Source organism: Podarcis liolepis (genome assembly GCF_965112155.1).
Source record: "Podarcis liolepis genome assembly, chromosome: 2".
Lineage (NCBI taxonomy): Eukaryota > Metazoa > Chordata > Lepidosauria > Squamata > Lacertidae > Podarcis > Podarcis liolepis.
The window spans coordinates 78,651,415-78,671,586 of NC_139555.1; the positions used below are offsets into that span (position 1 = coordinate 78,651,415).

At 43.8% G+C, this 20,172-nt stretch overlaps 1 protein-coding gene across 10 annotated transcripts in view; it reads left to right on the forward strand.

The window, feature by feature from the left end:
- CFAP92 (cilia and flagella associated protein 92 (putative)) overlaps positions 1-20,172 on the forward strand; it is a 332,392-nt gene that overhangs the window by 31,397 nt on the left and 280,823 nt on the right. For 8 of the 10 annotated variants that reach the window (XM_083489177.1, XM_083489180.1, XM_083489182.1 and 5 more), the window contains 10 exons: positions 441-605; positions 4,661-4,845; positions 6,353-7,236; positions 9,300-9,494; positions 11,199-11,481; positions 12,874-13,038; positions 13,630-13,842; positions 15,583-15,727; positions 17,528-17,685; positions 18,891-19,057. In XM_083489177.1, coding sequence (XP_083345303.1) covers positions 441-605; positions 4,661-4,845; positions 6,353-7,236; positions 9,300-9,494; positions 11,199-11,481; positions 12,874-13,038; positions 13,630-13,842; positions 15,583-15,727; positions 17,528-17,685; positions 18,891-19,057 — 2,560 coding nt within the window. Of the gene's footprint in view, positions 1-440; positions 606-4,660; positions 4,846-6,352; positions 7,237-9,299; positions 9,495-11,198; positions 11,482-12,873; positions 13,039-13,629; positions 13,843-15,582; positions 15,728-17,527; positions 17,686-18,818; positions 19,058-20,172 lie in introns of all 10 variants that reach the window. The other 2 variants (XR_014522460.1, XR_014522461.1) reach the window with 1 other exon arrangement.

Genomic DNA, 20,172 nt, shown 5'->3' on the forward strand with positions numbered 1-20,172 from the left:
AATGGCCTAGGCATTAATTCCCCAGCCTTTTTCGGGTCAAGCAGTTGCTCTCTTAAATATATCAAGCCAGTACAGTGGTGCCTCGCAAGACAAAATTAATCCGTTCCGCAAGTCTCTTCGGCTTGCGGTTTTTTTGTCTTGTGAAGCATAGCTATTAGCGGCTTAGCGGCTATTAACGGCTTAGCGGCTTAGCAGCTATTAACGGCTTAGCGGCTTTAAGAAAAAGGAAACAAACTCGCAAGAACTCGCAAGACGATAGGAAAATTTGTCTTGCAAAGCGACTCAAAAAACGGAAAACCCTTTCGTCTAGCGAGTTTTTTGTCTTGCGAGGCATTCGTCTTGCGGGGCACCACTGTACTGTTTAATGTTGATGGATTGTATCAGATAAAATTCTGTTCTCTATCAGACACTTGACCATTGAAATATATGTTCTCTTTCAGGGCACCACCAGTTACCAGAAAAAAAGAAACCCTCACGAGTTTTAGAAAAAAGATCTGCATCGGGCACCCAGAAATCAACTACTAAAGAAACTGCAGCTTCAACATCTCTGGCAAAGAAGTTTGGAATAGCTTTTTTAGAGCTGAACCTCATGCCCCTCTTGTCAGGTATTTCCCCACCCTCACACCCCCACCGCCCCACTACTTGGGGGGGGGGTAAGGTTGCAGGGCGAAGTGGTTAGATCAGGCTTCCTCAACCTCGGCCCTCCAGATGTTTTTGGCCTACAACTCGCATAATCCCTAGCTAGCAGGATCAGTGGTCAGGGATGATGGGAATTGTAGTCTCAAAACATCTGGATGGCCGAGGTTGAGGAAGCCAGGGTTAGACGTTATGTAGTTTGGTATTGTCAAATGCTCGAGCAGCTTGTCACAGAGGTGAAGGAGAGGGTGGCTTATTTTATTGCGAGAAGCTGCCTTGTAAGTGTTGGGACAAATACTGGCTCTGCCAAGACAGTGTGCGAAATGGACAAATTCAGATAGCCCAAAGCGGTACGTCCTGTCTGTAAAGTCAGAACATAACATGCATATATCTGTGAGTAGGAAAGGGGATGGCATCTTGTTGTGCTGAAAATCTAGTGATTTCTGAAAGCTGCTGTGGATTTGAAGTAGACCAGCCTTGTAAACAAATCCACAAGCATTAACTGACTTACCAGCCCATCTGTGTACACTTAGGTTAGTAATTGACCCCCATAAGGCAAAGGAAGGACAAACTTTTCAAAATTTAAAATAGCTGGAGGAGGGGGGAAGTCAAAAGGTGAGTGAGGCTTGGGGGTGGAAATATTGCCTCATGTTGTAGACAAGACTTCCTTAACCTTGAGCCCTCAGATATCATTGGACTACAACTCCCATCATATCTGACGGTTGGCCAGGCTGAGTGGAGATTGGGGTATGTGTGCTCTTTGACAACATCTGTGGACTCCAAGATTGGGGAAAGCTGCTGTAGACAATTGAGTGACACTTTCCCTACGTTATCATCTACCCCTGCCTTTGTGATACTGCTTATGAATGATGTTGAACATGTTACTCCTGTCAGTATTTAATTAGTGCTGGCAGTTTGCCAGGCTCTGTACAGAAGTGGAATCGTGCATGCTCAGAGGCTAGAAATGAGAAGGTTAAGGCATAAACTTACAGGCACAGCTGCTGTATTGGTTAGAAGGATAACAGGCATGGGAGATCTATGAACAAAGGATTCAGATTGCCACTTCCTAATGTACATTTTCCTGTCCGGACTCAGCCAGTAACAGGAATTGTGGTTTTGTGAATTGACTGGTCCTCATAAGGGTTTGCTGTATTGCAAATTAAGAAAGACATTAAAATTACTGAGATTTCTCCCTTTGGTTTTTCTTAGTGTTTGCAAACATAACTCTTCTTGCAAAAACAGTCTGGTATCTGTCAAAATAAAATGTCAGGAAAAGGTTTCATTGTCTGTGGGGTTTTAAATTTTTAAATATAGTTAAAAGGCTGCAGTTCAAGAATTTTTCTTTCTTTCTTTCAGATCAGTGCAGGTTAATCTTAGAGCTGCTTCATATATCCCCCACCAAACAAATCTTTGTATAGAAAAACACACATACAGAGCACAAGGTTTTTTTCTTCTTCCTGCAGCCAGTGTGCATGCAATTTAGCTACTGCTGTATATTTCCATGTAGGAAAAATATAGCAGCTTACAGGAAATACGACCTCAATAAGGCTTTAAAATGTTGCATGTTGGGTGATAGGAACATTCTGCCTGCCTGCTGTGCTGTTGAACGGTTCAGCTAATACAATTTGCAGAGATGTGCACTTTCTTTTTTGACATCACTGCTGCCCAAACTGCAGAAGCCTGAAAGGTAAAAGCTCGTGGTGATTTCACTTCTATTAGGAATGCAAGGTACATAGCAGCAACCCCCTGAGACTGCATGCTGCTTTGCTGGTTCAGCTGACAGCTTACATACAAATTATCTTTTTGCTGCATGCTTCCGGACGTTTTGCTTTTAATTGAAGCTGAGGCTTCAAGGGCATTGATGCATTAATTGGACGGCACTCTGGCACATTCAGAGCTCCTCTCAGTTTCTCTTGCGCTTTGTAATTTTGTTCAGCAAATCTGCACTACTACTGATACAGGCTGTTTCCCTTCAGTTCTGTTCAGATTAGTGCATACTTGTAACAGATGTAGTACAATGAATGCTAAAAGTATTCCATGCCTTGTGGTTGCAAGTGAGGTTTGCAAAGCCTTTGCCTTCTATTTCTCCTTTGGAGTGCTCCCTCTTCTGGCACCCTGTTTTCATGTGCAATATGAAGTTCTGCTGCTGGCATGTGGGCTCCCCCTGCTGGCCCCTCCAATGGGGTGAGCTCCCGTTGCTCTGTCCCAGCTCCTGCCAAACTAGCAGTTTGAAAGCATGCCAGTGCAAGTAGATAAATAGGTGATGGGAAGGTAAATGGTGTTGCTGTGCGCTCTGGTTTGTGTCACGGGGTTCTGTTGCGCCAGAAGCGGTTTAGTCCTGCTGGCTACATGACCTGGAAAGCTGACTGTGGACAAACGCCGGCTCCCTTGGCCTGAAAGCGAGATGAGCGCTGCAACCCCAGAGTCGCCTTTGACTGGACTTAACTGTCCAGGGGTCCTTTACCTTCCCTCCCCCCTGCTGGTGATCTGCAGTACTTCCAGTGACAATTTCTAAAAATGACCCTTGAGAAATAGGATTCCCTATTGAGTTCAAGGCCTGTCCATTCATTGACTGTGAGGACTGTTGATAAGGAGATGGCTGAAAATATGTGGCAGGGGCAATGAGTGAGTGAGAGAGAGAGAGAGAGAGAGAGAGATTGAGAGAGAGAGAGACCGATGCTAATGGACAGTTGGGTTCTTTTTAAGCCAGTAGCTGCTATAATGGAGAGAAGAATTAGGGACTAACTTTGGAGAGGTAAAAATAAGCAAGCTGGAGCAGGGCAATGGAAGACAAAATTACAAACTGCAGATGAGTAAGAAATGCTCCAGTCAGAAGGTTAAGAGCAACGGGGCAGGGGGGAAGATCACGCTTATAAAATGGAAGCAATTTAGTTTTCCCCCTAAGTAGTATGTTTTTATCATATACTAACACAACCACCACCATTATTAAAATTACTGCCCGCCCTTCACCAGCAGGTGTCAAAGCAGGTTACATCAATTTAAAATTCAGTATTTAAAGTGTTGGCAGCAGGAGAGCTGGAAAGGAGGTAGTAATGGGGGAGAGTGGGGAGAGATGCTCTTTGATGCTGCTTGTTTATTTCACATGTTGTTCCGTTGCAGGACTGCAATGATTGGAAGCATTTTTAGAGAGTTGGGCACACATGAGCAATAAAGGGAGGGAGCAGGTCTAGTCTAGGCCAAGGAAACCTTTTAAAAAAATACCATGGGTCCCACTCATGGCCATATGTGGTGGTCATATTCCTACATAGGAAGTTGCCTTATACTGAGACAGGAGGACCATGAGTCCATCATTTTTGCATGGTCTACACTGACTGGCAGTAGCTCTCTAGCCTGGAGAAGCAGGGGATTGAAGCAAGGATCTCCTGCATGCTCAGGAAATGCTCTCTCACTGAGCTGTGGCCCTTCCCCAAAGGAGCTCCCTCCTTCCTTTGCAATTGTGACAGGGGTTGGCTAGAAAAGAACACACTGTTAGGTTGCCCTAGTCTTTGCTTCTTTCTCTGCAGGTTCTTGCATTTGTTAAAGTGGCGCAAATGACCAAATGATGTGGTGTGGTTTCTCCAGAGAATAAGCCTAAAAAAGGTAAAGGACCCCGGATGGTTAAGTCCAGTCAAAGGTGACTATGGGGTGTGGTGCTCATCTTGCTTTCAGGCCAAGGGGAGCCAGTGTTTGTCCACAAATAGCTTTCTGGGCCATGTGGCCAACATGACTAAACCGCTTCTGCTGCAACGGAAGCCAGAGCACATGGAGACGTCGTTTACCTTCCTGCCAGTGGTATCTATTTATCTACTTGCACTGGTGTGCTTTTGAACTGCTAGGTTGGCAGAAGCTGGGACAGAGCAACAGTAACTCACCCGATTGCAGGGATTTGAACTGCTGACCTTCTCATCAGCCAGCCCAAGAGGCTCAGTTGTTTAATAAGCCTATTAAGCAATGACATAGAACATATTGCTTCTTTAGTACTGCTGCTATACTGATTATATAAATAATGTAATTCCACTTCCAGGACAACGCTGCGTGGTCAGTCAGCTAAGAGAGAAATCCCCAAAACTTTGGGACGCATATCTTAGCTTTTCTGTTGAAGGGACTCTGATGAGTGAGAAACAGAAACATGAATTAAATCCACTGATTATTAAGATTAACTCCGCAAGGTGCTTACCAGACACCCCTGTTCCAATTAAAGTGCTACAGGTAATTCAGAGCATTCTTCTCAAGTAACTACATGTGACATTCTGGGGGAAACAATTGAATTCTGAAAAGCTCCTGCTTCTTACATTTGTAATTTCCCCATTTCTTATTTGCAAAACAGTTACAGTGGTGCCTCGCAAGACGAAATTAATCCGTTCCGCGAGCCTCTTCGTCTAGTGGTTTTTTCGTCTTGCGAAGCAACCCTATTAGTGGCTTAGCGGATTAGCGCTATTAGCGGTTTAGCGGCTATTAGCGGTTTAGCGGCTATTAAAGGCTTAGCGGCTATTAAAGGCTTAGCGGCTAAAAGGCTATTAGCGGCTATTAAAGGCTTAGCGGATTAGCGGCTAAAAGGCTATTAGCGGCTTAGAAAAAGGGGGGGGGAGCGGAAAAAAATCGGAACACTTGCAAGACGTTTTCGTCTTGCAAAGCAAGCCCATAGGGAAAATTGTCTTGCGAAGCAGCTAAAAAACGGAAAACCCTTTCGTCTAGCGGGTTTTCCGTCTTGCGAGGCATTCGTCTGGCGGGGCACCACTGTATAATCTAAAGACAACCTGAAGTGAACTTGTGGCCATATTGGATCGCTGCATTTACATAACACGTGGTGGTGGAAAACCTAGCACATTTAAGTCCCCCCATCCAGAACTCTCGTTTGCACTTTTTATATACACATAGAATCATTGAGGGAGCATGTTTGCCCACTCCCCTCAAGGCAGGCCCTTCCCTGAATATGCAAGTTCAGGCAGTGGACTGGGGAAACAGAAGAGTGAGGGCAGCCACTCTCACCTTCCTGCTGCCACTGCCACTGACCACCAGGTTGTTGCTGCTGCTTCCAAATTGCCTATCCCTGACACCAATCTGCCTTGGATTATGCTACATGGCTGGGACAGCCCTACCACTAGGCAGAATGAGGCGGGTGCCTCAGGCAGAACTGATTTGGGCAACATAAAAAGGCAGCAAATTGATAATTTGTTATTGTGCTTCTCCTGCCCTGAGTACCAAAATAGTTTTCATCAGCCTTGGGTACCCATGATAGGGTGGGGTGGGTCATTTGCTGCTTGGCCTTGGCAATGGCGTAGACAGGGGGGCCCTGGCCCTGGCACACAGAGGGGGTGTGAACCTGGCGCCTCCAGCATGGCCTGGCCTGGCGCTCCTCTCCACCCACCCAGGGCTGTGCCGGCCGACTCCCCCCTGTGTGGGTGGGCAGGCAGCTTAGTGCAACCCCACTTTGCTTTGGTGGGGCTGGGTTGCTCCATCATTGTCGGTGGTGAGGGCTGGGATGGCGCCCCCATCTTCCCCTGCCTGCCCTGGGCACCAGCAACTGATGCTATGCTGCTGCGTCTTGGGCAGCAAAATGTACTGGGCTAGCCTAAACTGACCTCAATCAAAGGTGCATTTTTATTTCATACTTGATTACTTTTACTGAAAGAAGGTGTATATATATTTTCTGAGAGATAAAGGAAACCAAAACAGCCCCCTCCTACCTTCCTTCTCTGCTCTTTCCTTTTGATAGCATTCATGCCTTCCTATTTACTGCAAATACAAATTCCATAATATGGAGCCACATCGAACGCAAGACCGGGATCATGGCTCTCATGTCTTCTTTAAAGACACCAATGTGATTCTTGCAGGAACAATAAGACGTGACGAACTGAATGAGTATCTAAGAGGGCCACCCTTGGAAATCGAGGTTCACGATCGGGACAAAAAATGGCAAGATGTCGATGTAAAGCCTTCCTTGTTTGGAGAGGAGCCAGGAGACCGCAGGCTCAGCCATTTGAGCTCGGTCACTTCGAAATACGTGGCCCAGAATCCCATGAAAGGCATGGAGGAAGTGTGGCACCCATATGGGGTAGCCAAAATCCGCTTGGCTGAACTACTGCTAGGCGAAAAGGCCTTGAATTTTTGTGCGCCAATTCACAACTGCTCCGTTCAGGATACGAGTGCCACTCGGAAGGCCAAAGCTGCCGACGGCTCTCCGGTGGCCCAGATGCCAGTGGGGCATTATGTGTGCTCAGGGGCCTTTCTTAAAGTCAGAGTTGAAATAGCTGTACCATTAACTCCCGAAGATGAAGCAGAGGACACTAAAGATGATTATTGCCCCTATGGCTGCATCATCTATGTTTTCGACTTTAAAAACACTTCTCTCATAGGTTACTTGCTGCAGGAGATTACAAAGATCAACGCAGAGGCTCTAGAATTGGATTCGTACCCTCTACGCATCATTCATAAATCTCTTAATGCGTTAAAACTGAATAGCAGGATGACTTATGAGGAGATTTCTCAGCTGGACGTTCTTACTGGGTTTCATATTCTGGACGGATCCATTCACCTTCTTATCGTGGAAGGCTTAAAGAACAAAGCCCTCAAGAGGTTATGGAATAAGCGAATAGACAGGTAACCAGTAACGTTTTGCAATTAAAGCCTATTTTCCTCTCCTGTGATCTTTTTATAAAGGTGATTTGTCAGACTCAACCTCATATTTTTAATAACTGTTTTGTATATAGAGAAGCATTTGTTTATTTGCTTCTTACAATATGCTTCTGGTCTGCAGTGATCAGACTAGTTCATGTAGGGATAGAAGACAGGACTTTCAGGATCTGTTCAAGGATGCTTTCAAAATTGAAAGTTAGCCCAAAATTTCAGCGCCAGGATTTTGGGGTACTTTGGTTGTTTCACTGTGTTTTAATAAAAATGCACCAGTCAAATTATGAAAATAATGAGACTAGTCTATTGCAGCACTTGGTTTTCCTCGTTCCCATTTTGCCCATTAGAAGTTCGCTAGTGCAATGCTGCCTTGGCACTGAAGAGCGCACACCTTATGTCTGATGTTGAGCTACAGTTCCTGCTTCCTAGGGAGGAAGTAGATTAGATGGTAATTTATGCAGTTAGCAGTTGCTGTGGATATCTTTTTAAAGTAAATAGCAGGTGGTGTGTGTGTTTGTAGGAAGGCATTAACTCTTTCCCCTCATGGCAGAGTTCTTGCATGCCTCCTATTTTGCACTGGATGAATTCCCTTTCATACTATTGGAATGAATCTTTCTTTCTTTCTTTAATTCAGGGGTCAGCAAACTTTTTCAGCAGAGGGCTGGTCCACTGTCCCTCAGATCTTGTGGGAGGCCGGACTATATTTTTTTTGGGGGGGGATGAACGAATTCCTATGCCCCACAAATAACCCAGAGATTGGGCCAGATCCGGCCCCTGGGCCATAGTTTGCCCACCCATGTGTTAATTTATGCTTTTTGCTTCAGGCTGGTTTTGGAGTTTTTCAGAGTGCTACAAGCTGCATCCTAGAAAATCCCCAGAAATACAGGTGGGAGTGCTGAGGATGCCTTTTGGATTAGTAGCACGTTACCCCTCCTCCAAATATTTTCCCTTCCTTTGTCTGTGGATGGATGAGTGCCTTTCCACATATAGGAACATAGGAAGCTGCCTGATACTGAATCAGGCCATTGGTCCTTCTAGCTCAGGATTGCCCTCCCTGGCTTGCAGTGATTTTCCAGGCTTTCAGACAAGGGACGCTCCCAACCCAACCTGGAGATTCCAGATATTGTATACTCCACTAGCTGTTTTTCAGAAAGGGCTAGGTCTTAAGAGACCTGACAAAATAAATCAAAGCCCTTTTGTAGTCTGGTGTTGTCAGTCTCACATCTCCTTTGAAACTCATGGGACTACGGATGCCGCTGCGAATGGGAAAGAGGGAAATAGAGCAAACAGGTTCCCCACCCCATGAGATTTCTATACAGCACAGGACTAGTGCTACCAAAACAGCAAAGCAGGAGTCACTCAAGTTTTTCCAGGTCAGCATCTGTGTATATGCCAAGCATAACCTGAATTGAATAAGAAAATGTTTAGGACTGCCTTTTGACATGGAGCTCTTAAATATGCTTGGTAGTGCAATCCTACAGAGATGGGAGTTCCATTGAGTTCAGTGAGACTTACTCCAAATGAGTCTTCTATAGGTTTGCAACTAAAGTACTATTAAAATTAACACATAGGAAAGACAGGAATTAAGATCATTGTGAGACTGGCTAATTTTACCTTACTGGTGATATGGTAGGGTCAACTTTCCAGTACTGGGATATGTTATTGGAGCAGTATTCATGTTTTTTTTTTAAAAAAAACCTTTCGCTTGATTCAAGATGTGCTTGAATCAAGTTCTCATAAACACCGTCTTAGACATTCCCTTTATCTCTCCCATAGGAGGAAGTGCCTCCTTTAAAATGATTCCTCTTGCAATGCATGCATGCATCTAAAAATAATGCAAGTTTTCTTGCCTTAGTTGCTCTTGATATGATACCTGCTTCTCTTCTTTATCATACAGGGTTTTAATCTGAGCTTTATAATACTTAAAAATCAAAAACCCTTGACTAAGAAAGGGGAAAGATGCTATGAAATGTCAGGAAACACAAGATTATGAAGTATTTGGCCAATGCTGTCCTATTTCTTCTCTCTTACAGGTTGCGTGAATCTAAAATTGGAAGATTACAAATATTCTATAACTCACGCTTCTCTTTTCATCAGCGCCTGTATGTAGACCTTGAAGCCATCCTTCTTCATATCCGTCTCTGCAAGCCACTATCTAATATCATGAATCAGCCTTTGTTATATATCAGGGATATGGTTCCCCTTCCGTGTTTTGAAGCTCTCATCAGGTTAGATTGTTCTTGGATTTCTGACTTACTGTTCTGTACATATTTAGAGTTTGGTGTATATATCTTTGTTGGTTGTGGAGGAACCTCCACTAGATCCTTTGGAGAGAATTTTCATAGCACTTTTGATTATCTTACTGGTGATATGGGACCACATAACACCGGTTCTGAGAGATCTGCATTGGCTCCCAGTACGTTTCCGAGCACGATTCAAAGTGTTGGTGCTGACCTTTAAAGCCCTAAACGGCCTCGGTCCAGTATACCTGAAGGAGCGTCTCCACCCCCATCATTCAGCCCGGACACTGAGATCCAGCACCGAGGGCCTTCTGGCGGTTCCTTCATTGCGAGAAGTGAGGCTACAGGGAACCAGACAGAGGGCCTTCTTGGTAGTGGCACCCGCCCTGTGGAATGGCCTCCCATCAGATGTCAAAGAGATAAATAATTACCTGACATTCAGAAGACATCTTAAGGCAGCCCTGTTCAGGGAAGTTTTTAATATGTAACGCTGTACTGTTTTTAACACTGATTGGGAGCCGCCCAGAGTGGCTGGGGAAACTCAGCCAGATGGGCGGGGTATAAATTATTATTATTATTATTATTATTATTATTATTATTATTATTATTATTATTATTATCTTGTTCTATGTAGAGGGTGTGTGTGAAATCATCTGATTCTCCATAGTCTCATCACACTATGCTTCCTTAATAATTGGATTTGGCTCAGTTTTGAGATCCTTTGCTCTGGCAATGTGCTTCATAATGATACAATCCTTTCAGGGTATGTTCAGGAAGTCATCTGAATATGCAAATGGGGGAAGAGCAGATGTACAGGGCCTGCCCCCAATGTCGTTGTGCCCATAGCAGATACCCTTGAGTCCCCAAACTTCCCTGTGTTGCATGGAGAAGGACTGCAGGGGGCTTCTACTTCCATTCATTCCCTTGAACTACTGGTACTTCACGTAATCAGGGCTCCTACAGTATTGGGGTCCCTGATCACATGTTGAGTGTAAGGAAATCGAGAAAGATTTCTCCAAATTAGGTGAACTGGCCTTAAAATGGCATATGTGGTTCAGTGTAAACAGCTGTAAAGCAATGCACAAGTTCACTTACATCTTAATAGGACCTGAACTGGCCGTGACTGACTAGGAAAGGATTCTTGAGTTCATGATGGATGTTGACCCATTGTTGATCTGTATTAGGGATCATGAGGAAAGGGATTGAGGGGGGAAAACCTTCCAATAACATGGTGCCATTATACAAGTCTGCGGTGCAACTATGCTTGGAATACTGTGTGTTGTTTTTTAATTATTTGTTTATTTATTTATATTATTCCATTATGAGATCTGCCCATTTATTCTTACTCTCTGCTTCTTGTTGTTTAGATGATTATGATCCATAAGAGGACCTCCTACTTCATGTCTTCTAAGCATACTCACGAATGTTGTTTTTTGGGTGGGTGGGTGTTACTGTGTTGTCATTTTTATTATGCATTTTGTATCTTAATTTTATTCTGTGAACCTCCCTGAGACCCCAGGGAATAGGGTGGTATATAAATTCAACAAATCATCATCATCATCATCTTTGGTGAGGGAGTCTATCAAAAGCTTTTTGAAAGCCAAGTACACAGTGTCTGCTGGGTCACCCTTATTCACATGCTTATGTTCTCTCTCTCTCTCTTTCTCTCTCTCTCTCTGCCTTGTTCTTCAGGCTTGATTCTATCTGCCGCAGTATGAGGTTAAGAGATGTGGTCCATCACGATCTCTTGCCATCTGCAGAAATGATCACAGTGTTGAGCCAAGAGTTTGGGATCCCACTGAAAAAGGATGACTTGTTCATCCAGCAACACCCAGATATCTCAGGGATGTTTGATATTCCACCAAAGTATTCGTATGTGAGAAAATATAGGCGTTTCCCTCTAGATAACCACAACGAAGAGTACCTACTTAGAAAAAGGGAAATGGAAAGTCAGACACCAGAAGACTTTATCCAGGTGTGTGTGCTGCAGCAATGAAAGGTTGCCTTAAGACAGGAAAGGGGAAACAGAAGCCCTCCACATGCTGTCGGACTACAGCTCCCATCAGCCCTAGCCAGCATGGCCAAGGATGATGGGAGTTGTAGTCCAGCAATATCTGGAGTGCTACAGATTGCCTATTCCTATCTAAAGAGATTGTTCAGATAATGTCTATGTCTAACAAAGTGCCTTCTTAATGGAGTTGTGATATTATAGCATGCACATGAGGGGTTTTTAGTTTGAAAGCGAGAAAATGCTCAAGTTCCCCACCCTGCCGCATTTATTTTTGGTGCAAGCTCCTGATGCTTCTCACAGTTTGCTCATGTGAAGAGGTCTTCTCTCGTCCTGTGGTTCACATATACACATATCGGGGTTGGAGAATCTTCAACCATCCATTTTTTGTTGGGCTCCCAACTTCCATCAGCCCCAGCCAGCATAGTCAGTGGTCAGGGACAATGGGACAGCCAGCAGGTTCCCCATCCCTGCATTGTTCCCTGTCAGAAATCATAAGGTGGTTAAAGTCCCTCTGAATCGAGTGGGACTCGCACCTTAGGAACAGCAACCAGGTCACAGGCATAGAGGATTTATTTATTTAGCAAATTTAACAAGGAACAAAATGGATACAAGGATCTCTCCCCCCTCCCCCAGAAAGGAGAACTTGTTATTTGGACTTGTGTGAGCCCTATGATAGTAGGCCTGAGGGTTCCTTAAAAAGCCAGTTCATAAGGGGAAGGAGCCCTTTGTGGATTCTGACACCTTTAGGGCAACAAAGACTAAGCAAGCAGCTGGGTTTTAGAGCCTCTGTGAAAGATGCGCAGGTGATGGTCTTTAGTGCCCTGTATGTTTTCTTAAAGTTCCAAGTATTCACTTCTAAAATATGAACGTTATTACAGTGAATAAATTAGCTTGGTTGAGAGTGGAAAATAGGAAGCTGAATGTCTCCAAAGAAAAGTGGTTGGCAGCTGGCAGTCTGCAAGGTGAGCTCTCCTCCCCCAAGGGAAGGAAGACATCCAACCCCACATGTAGAGCTCCAACTCCATCTTCTCCTTCAGTTATGTGCTGCCTGGTGACTGTTTAGAGCAGCCTTTCTCAACCGTGGGTCCCCAGCTGTTGCTGGACTACAACTCCCATCATCCCTAGCCAGCAGGACCAGTGGTCAGGGTGATGGAATCCATGGTTGAGAAAGGCTGGTTTAGAAGATCTGACAGTGGGCTGAGTTGGAAAAACTTGGCTACAGCTTACTTATTTGACTTACCTGCCAGTCCAGCTACCGACTTTTTCCATGGCAGAAGTCCTGTGTCTATTTTCAAAAGTACATTTCTTTTTGTCTAACAAGACCAGAATAATTACATGTGTTAACTTTTCTTCCAGTCTAATATTGAGAATATACATCTGCTCAGCAAGATGGTGAAAAAGGAAGGCAGCAAAATCATCAGGGCTTTCCCTTCTGATGGCAAGTCCATCTTTAATTACAGTTGTCAGACGTTAAATTCTGCAGAAATTGCAAAGAAGCTGCTTCGTCAAGAGATGGCAGAGGTGAGATTAGTACATCCCATTTTGGATTTCTGCTAGAGTAAAAGATTGATCTAATGATTTCTGGTATGTCTGGTAAAATTTTGGAATTTTATTTTTTTCCTAAGAATTTTGTGAAGATTTTGGGAGTCCAGTGGTTCAGATTCATAGTGTTTTGTGTGTATATGTGTGTATATGTGTAAGACATGAGGGATGCAATCCCTTAAAATGCAAAAAGGTGAAATTCTGGAGTATTTTTAATATATATATGTAAAAAATTAAAAATACTCCAGAATTTCACCTTTTTGCATTTTCAGGGAGTGCATCCTTCATGTCTTACTTGGAGGGCTGGATTTTTGTCGTTGAATTCATAATAATATTGCTTTATCTTCTAAAGTGAATTTAAGTATCTATGGGATTTCTAGACATCCAGGTTTCTTAAGTGTTTTCTGTACACTCTAAATCCAACCCAGTTACCATTGTTGTGTTAGGAACATGTACAGAGTTTTGTTGTAAAGTTCAGGCTTTGCTCTTTTTAGCAAAACCTGTTTCTCTGTGGAGAAACATAGAGGATGAGAGTTCTTTCTGAGGGAAACATTTGTCTTTCTTTCTTAGAATCCAGGCAACAGGTTTGCTTACAATCATGAATATCTGTCAGCCATGTTTGACCCAGTAGATGAAGACAGCGAACTAAAGGAGTCCATGCACCAATCAGAGATGATGTGGCTCTCACCAGGAGGGTTTGTGTATCCTGGATATAAGAGCAGCATGGAATCCAACCGGCATCCTCGTAAGCCTGACGAAGCACGAGTGAGGGAGCTGCGTGAGGTAATGGCGGATTTTAAATTCCTGCCACATCTGTAATCTACTCCGTGTGGCATTTTATCTTCACAACAACCCTGTGAGGAAGATTTAAGAGACAGGGTCTTCTTGCAGGCCATCCAGTGAGTTTTGTGGCAAATGCAAATTTGACACTCGTCTCTCTGATCAAGGCCCAGTATTCACTCTCCACTACTTCCACCACTTCTTATCAGGGTCTCTTCCAGCTCTACCATCCTATGATTCTGTGATCATTTAGGCACAAGGCAGACAACATTCTGTGTGTCCTTGAACAGTGTGAACTTACTGCTTTTATTCTCCCAAGTATATGCTGTATTTTAAACAATACTGCTGTGTTTATTGGTAGATTTACAGCACAACCCTGTGCATGTTTACTTTAAAGCAAGTCCCTGCTGTGTTTAATGGGGTTTACGTCCAGATAAGCATGCGCAAGATTGCACCCTTAAGATATTTTTTATTTTTGTGACTTTTTGGTGCAGTCCTGTGGTCCTGGGAGGTTGTCCAAGGGACTATAGCATTTCGTAGATTCTCCCTCTCCACAGGCAGACAGAGAGAGCGAAAGGGGTCTGCCCCTGGAATCTCATCCAGCCACAATAAAAATGTTGGCTGCCATCACTTCTTTACCATTAGGTCTCTACCGGCAGAGAGGGCAAAAATTGGGGTAATCAGTAGGAAGGCTGTGTACCAGAGGTGAATGGGAGACTCGGCTTTGGATCTGCTGAATCCATATCCCTCCTCTACCTTCAGCACTCCCAGAACGGAGGGAGATAACCAGCAGAAGAATAAACACTACAGACCACTAAAGAAGAAACAGAGAGCCAAAGACTAAAAGATGCTGGCAAAAGGGAAAACACTTACAGGGCTCTGGATTTGCCATAGTGCTCCTGGCCCAGATCCAGTAGAATTGCTCTGCCCATTTTTATTCTAAGCTGGGTTGTAGACTTTTATATAGTGGAAAGGTGGGTTAGAAAACAGCTTTGGTTGTTTGGTTGTGAAAAGGAACTGCACATGCATTTCTGCATCCTGCTGGTAGCTTGTGAGAAGATCCCATGAGTATATTTGTGAAATTAAGATTTTTTTTTTGCCTAGTCATGCATTTTCTAATCTTAAGTCGAGTTATTAAAATTTGTCCTTGCTGATTAATCAGCTAAAGCATGTATTTGGTAGTGTTATCTACCACTGAAACTGACTGGGATCCACTGTTAAAACTGTGTTTTTTAATTCTTAAGTTTTTAAACTGTATTTTACATTATTGTAACCCTTGGACCTTGGAGTGAAAGGTGGGCAATAAATTTAAAAAACAACAGCAGCTGTGATAATCAAATAGGTGGGTTTTTGGTGGGGTTTTTTAAAAGACACCATTTGCTTTGACTAGCTTTTACCCATGCTATTTTACAAACTGGTTTGGAAAGTCCCCTCAGGTTCAAAAGACATTTGCCATCTGGCATGGGGACCTGCTGTTTGAGAAACAAGATCCAGTGGACCCTAAGAACTAACAGATCACAGGCTGTCTTGAGGTGTTATCTCAGCATACAAAATATTAGTATCTGTGTGCTGGCTTTCTTCTTTTTCATCTTAAGGAAATTGCTTAATGGAAGCTACGTTTGTCCTCTGTCAATATGGTATATTTGACATATTCATATATTGCTGTGTGATTTGAAGTTTATACTGTCCTGGAAGTTTCAGGAAGACAGCTTTTGTGCTAAAAGATTTGCAATGTTCATTTAGACATGGCAGGAGCACGTGAAAGCCAGTGGCATGACGACAATTCCAGACCGGGACAGATGGCCTTGGGACAAGAGACATGCAGATTTTGAGCTTTACAAAAAGAACCCTCCATGTGCCCACGTGCTTCTTGATACTGAGAGAGAAGGTACATACTAGCTTCCATACCTTTTCTTAGAGCGGCTTTAGCTCCTTTAAGAAGTGGTGCATCTCTGCAAGTACACATTCAGTATATAGAAATACTGTCCAGGTTCGAAAGAGCTACTTTGGCATGCAGTCAGTTGCTTTTACATCTTAATCCAGCATCTCAAAAAGTGTGTGTTAACACAAGGCACATGTTTGAGGTAAGGGTGTTGATGCAAAATGCCCGTTTCTACTACACAGTTACAGGAGGTCCTAGCCATTGTTTGTCAGGAAATCCAGGTTCTCTTTACATAATTGAGAGCAGTGGTGCAGGAGCTACTTTTCCAGGGAGTCATCCTACAGCAGCTGTTATGTGTAAAAATAACAATTTTGTGGGAATGGCCTGCAGAGATTACTGCACCCCACAACTGCAAGCTTTCAAATGCTACAGCAGCTCCCAGAGAAGGCTGTCATGCATGAAGATCTTTGTTGTTGAATGTGTTGTGATGGAGGTGGGGAAATGTCACCAATGACTTCAGCAACAGGCTTTTCTCCTGGAGAGGCTGGCTAACCTTTTTAATGAAATTGCAAAGGTTGTATTTTCTGTGGTTGCACAGGCAGAGAGGGAGGGAAATGGTTGCAACAGTCCTACAGTAAAAAGGACTGCAACCTTTAATATGTATTTGTCTGAACAAATGCAATTGATGATTTTGGCAGTAAGCCTTTGAGCTAATGAAATTTTAGGAGAGCCTCCCAAAAATTACGGACAGGGGTATGGAAATGAGTATAAAAAGATTTCTGTAGTAAGTTTTAGTTTTAAATCTTACAGTAGAGAAGACTTCTATTATGACGTTACAATTTGTAAGTAGTTTCCATGCATTTTGTATCTCACTGCAGTTGGGACGGACCTCTTTTTTTGACCCTGCTGCTAACCAAATTGTTCCAAAACAAATTACATCCAATCGATTCCAAGTTCTTTTTAAGGATTTGGGTTTTTTTAAAATCGGTGGGACGTGGGTGGTGCTGTGGGTTAAACCACAGAGCCTAGGACTTGCCGATCAGAAGGTCGGCGGTTCGAATCCCGTTGCCCGGTCCCAGCTCCTGCCCACCTAGCAGTTTGAAAGCACGTCAAAATGCAAGTAGATAAATAGGTACCGCTCTGGCGGGAAGGTAAACAGCGTTTCCGTGTGCTGCTCTGGTTCGCCAGAAGCAGCTTAGTCATGCTGGCCACGACCCGGAAGCTGTATGCCGGCTCCCTCGGCCAATAAAGCGAGATGAGCGCCGCAACCCCAGAGTCGGCCACGACTGGACCTAATGGTCAGGGGTCCCTTTACCTTTACCGTTTTTAAATCACGGAGACTCTATTGCTATAATGCACAAGAAGCCAGAGCCTTCGCTTTTGCAGAGATAAAATATGAATCCAAGTGCCCAGACCTCAATCTCACCTTCCTTCTCCGCTCCTTTCGGAGCGATCTGGGAGGCAAGAGAGATCACTAATGGCACAGCCAGATCCCCCTGCACCTCAAATTAACACTTTCAGGTTTTTTGAGGTCCACAGCGCCTTTGTGTGACCTTGTTTTCTCTACAAAGCTCGGGCTTTCTCCGGAGGGCTAAACCCACGCTCCTTTGTGGTCCGTGGCAGAGCGGAAGTCCCTAATCATGTAATCTAAAGAATCTACGCTTATGATTTAGAGATGCATTTCCAGAACTGATGAGGCAAAAGTCGTTAACAGCTAGTAATTAGAAGTGGGTTAAGGATCTAAATCTGTCATAATATAGTTCTCTTTTTTTATCATTTTTCAACTGGCATGTTTCTGAACAAAAGAGCCTCCAAAAGAGATACGATGCAACACTGGACTGAAAGTTCATCGATGCTGCCCATCGACAGAGCTCACTGCAAGTGGACCCAAAGCCAGCTGCCAGCTAGCCCGGCTCCAGGGACTCCTGAAAGATGCACCAGCCAAGTTGTCCCTAAGAATGCTGGTACCATTGACTTTTTAGAAATCCTAAACCTGGCAGTCCTAAAGGAGCCAGATTGTCTGCCAAAGTCATGGGGAACCGCCAGTTTACATGCCTAGTCAGACCTGGCATGGCTCCCAATTTGGCTCTCAAGGTTTGGTTTCCCCAAACCACACACATCATCAAATGCGATGGCAGGTCCGGAACAAAGAAAAATGCTGCTGCTAGCGCACAATCTGGTACCATAAGGTTGCTTTTACCTGTGCATTGGCAAGGGAGGCTTGATGTCACTGCCCATCAGCTGATAGGCAGTGAGAGCAAGCAGGTTGGGAACAGCTGTGCCATTCAGGGGAAGATGTTAGCATAGCAGAAAGGAGGTTTAAGTCAATGCCTGTCAGCTGAAGGGCAGTAACTTCAAGCCCCGCTTGGGCTTGCCACACTACGAAGGAAAATGCGTCACCGGACGGTGTGACATTTGGTGATTGGCCCCATCCACCTGTATAATGGCCCAAAGATTTGAGAACCCAGGATCTGGCCAGCCAGCTGGATCCAGTCCATACCCTTGTTGTAGCACATATGGAGTTCATATTAAGGTGATATGCTTTGCATTCCCCCTCCCCATCATCAACATATTTACTAAGGCATCAATATATTTGCCAGATTCATACTTGCTTTAGCTTAGAATAAAAATCTCACAGGTAATTAGGATATCTCTCCAAAAATGTAATCATTACAGATAACCAGTGATATGAGAAAGAAAGATCTGCATGGAGTTAGTTGGAAGCCACTTTTTCTTTTTTCTAATTTTCTTTTTTAGGAGAATATAATGTTTATATTTTTTATTATAGTTTATGTTATGATTATATCCTTGTATTTTTGCTTTTGTATCCCCCCCCCCCCGTTTTGGTATTTAATTTAATTTAATTAATGCTTGTTTGTGTGATGCATAAGTATATAAAAAAGACCAACACACACACACACACACACACACACACACACACACACACACACAATTACTCTTTGAATATACTTCAAAGACACACCAGTCCTGAATTTATTCATTTCAGTGCTGTTTCAGGTCACTGTACCAGCCTATGGACATGACCTTGCAGTGTCTTCAATGCAGCTTTGATCTGAATTGTATTTCTGATTCCTAGTGTTGGGAACGCACACATGGAGCTGTATATTTAGAAGCAATGTTCTGAAACCTGCTATTCCTGTTCCACTAGCCTACCCCAGTTGCTGGAATGGCAGACCAAATGGAAGAGAACAGGATCTGCAAAGGATTTGTTCCTGGCGCTGATCCACTCCTCAGCCTGAAGAGGAATGACAATATAATTCCATGCTATGACAGGCAACATGATACATTTAAAACGCTGAAGGGAGAAGATTTCCGGTAAGTCATCTAGCTGCTGTACCACACACTGGCATGGCAAGATACCTGTAACATCGTTACAGGTAGTTTACTGGCACATGTACTCAGGATGTATGTGCAGCAAAGGTAAAGATCCTGTAGCCCACCAGGTATTACTATGCTACAATTTCTGGCCATGGCCATGCTGCCAATAACATGTGAAGCCCCACAGGTTTCCCAGCCCTGTTGTGCAGGATTGCAGATCGAATCATAGAAAGGCATTAGCCATCGGAAATTACTGCAGAAATTCTGAACTGTCATCCAGAGTTCTCTTTTTAGCTTTGGACAGAGTAAGCTGGGGTAGCTAACCTGTTGCTCTCCAGATGTTGTTAAAACTCCAACTCCTGCCACCCCAGCAAGCATGGTGAAGGATGATGGGAAATGTAGTTCAGCAGCTGGCGGCCAGAGGTCTCTCATCCCTGGAGTTGGGAGACCTGAATAACCCAGATACTCCACCTTGCTAAAAACATGTGTAAATTAAGTTAATATATTGGAAGAGTAGGGGAGTAAGCTTTAATCTGTTACAGTGCAAGGCTTGACATTTCTCTTTCAGTAGGGTCAGGCCATTATTTTATGCATATTTTGTACCGTGAATGTTTAAATAAAAACTTAGCACATAAATATGAAAGCACATACTCTTATACTCTTAAGCATGGTGCACTCTTCCCACCTTAGATCAAATACCATATTTTTTGCTCTATAAGACTCACTTTTTCCTTCCTAAAAAGTAAGGAGAAATGTGTGTGCATCTTATGGAGCGAATGCAGGCTGTGCAGCTATCCCAGAAGCCAGAACAGCAAGAGGGATTGCTGCTTTCGCTGCACAGCGATCCCTCTTGCTGTTCTGGCTTCTGAGATTTAGAATATTTTTTTTCTTGTTTTCCTCCTCCAAAAACTAGGTGCGTCTTATGATCTGGTGTGTCTTATAGAGCGAAAAATACGGTATATGCTGCCAGGTGCCATAAGAAAGTGGCAGAGATAGCACATGATAGCATGCACCCCGGAAATGATCTCTTTCAGCTTCTGCCTTCTGGAAGAAGGTATAGGGTTATACAGCCCAGGACTAGCTGCCTGAGAAACAGTTTCTACGCTAATGCA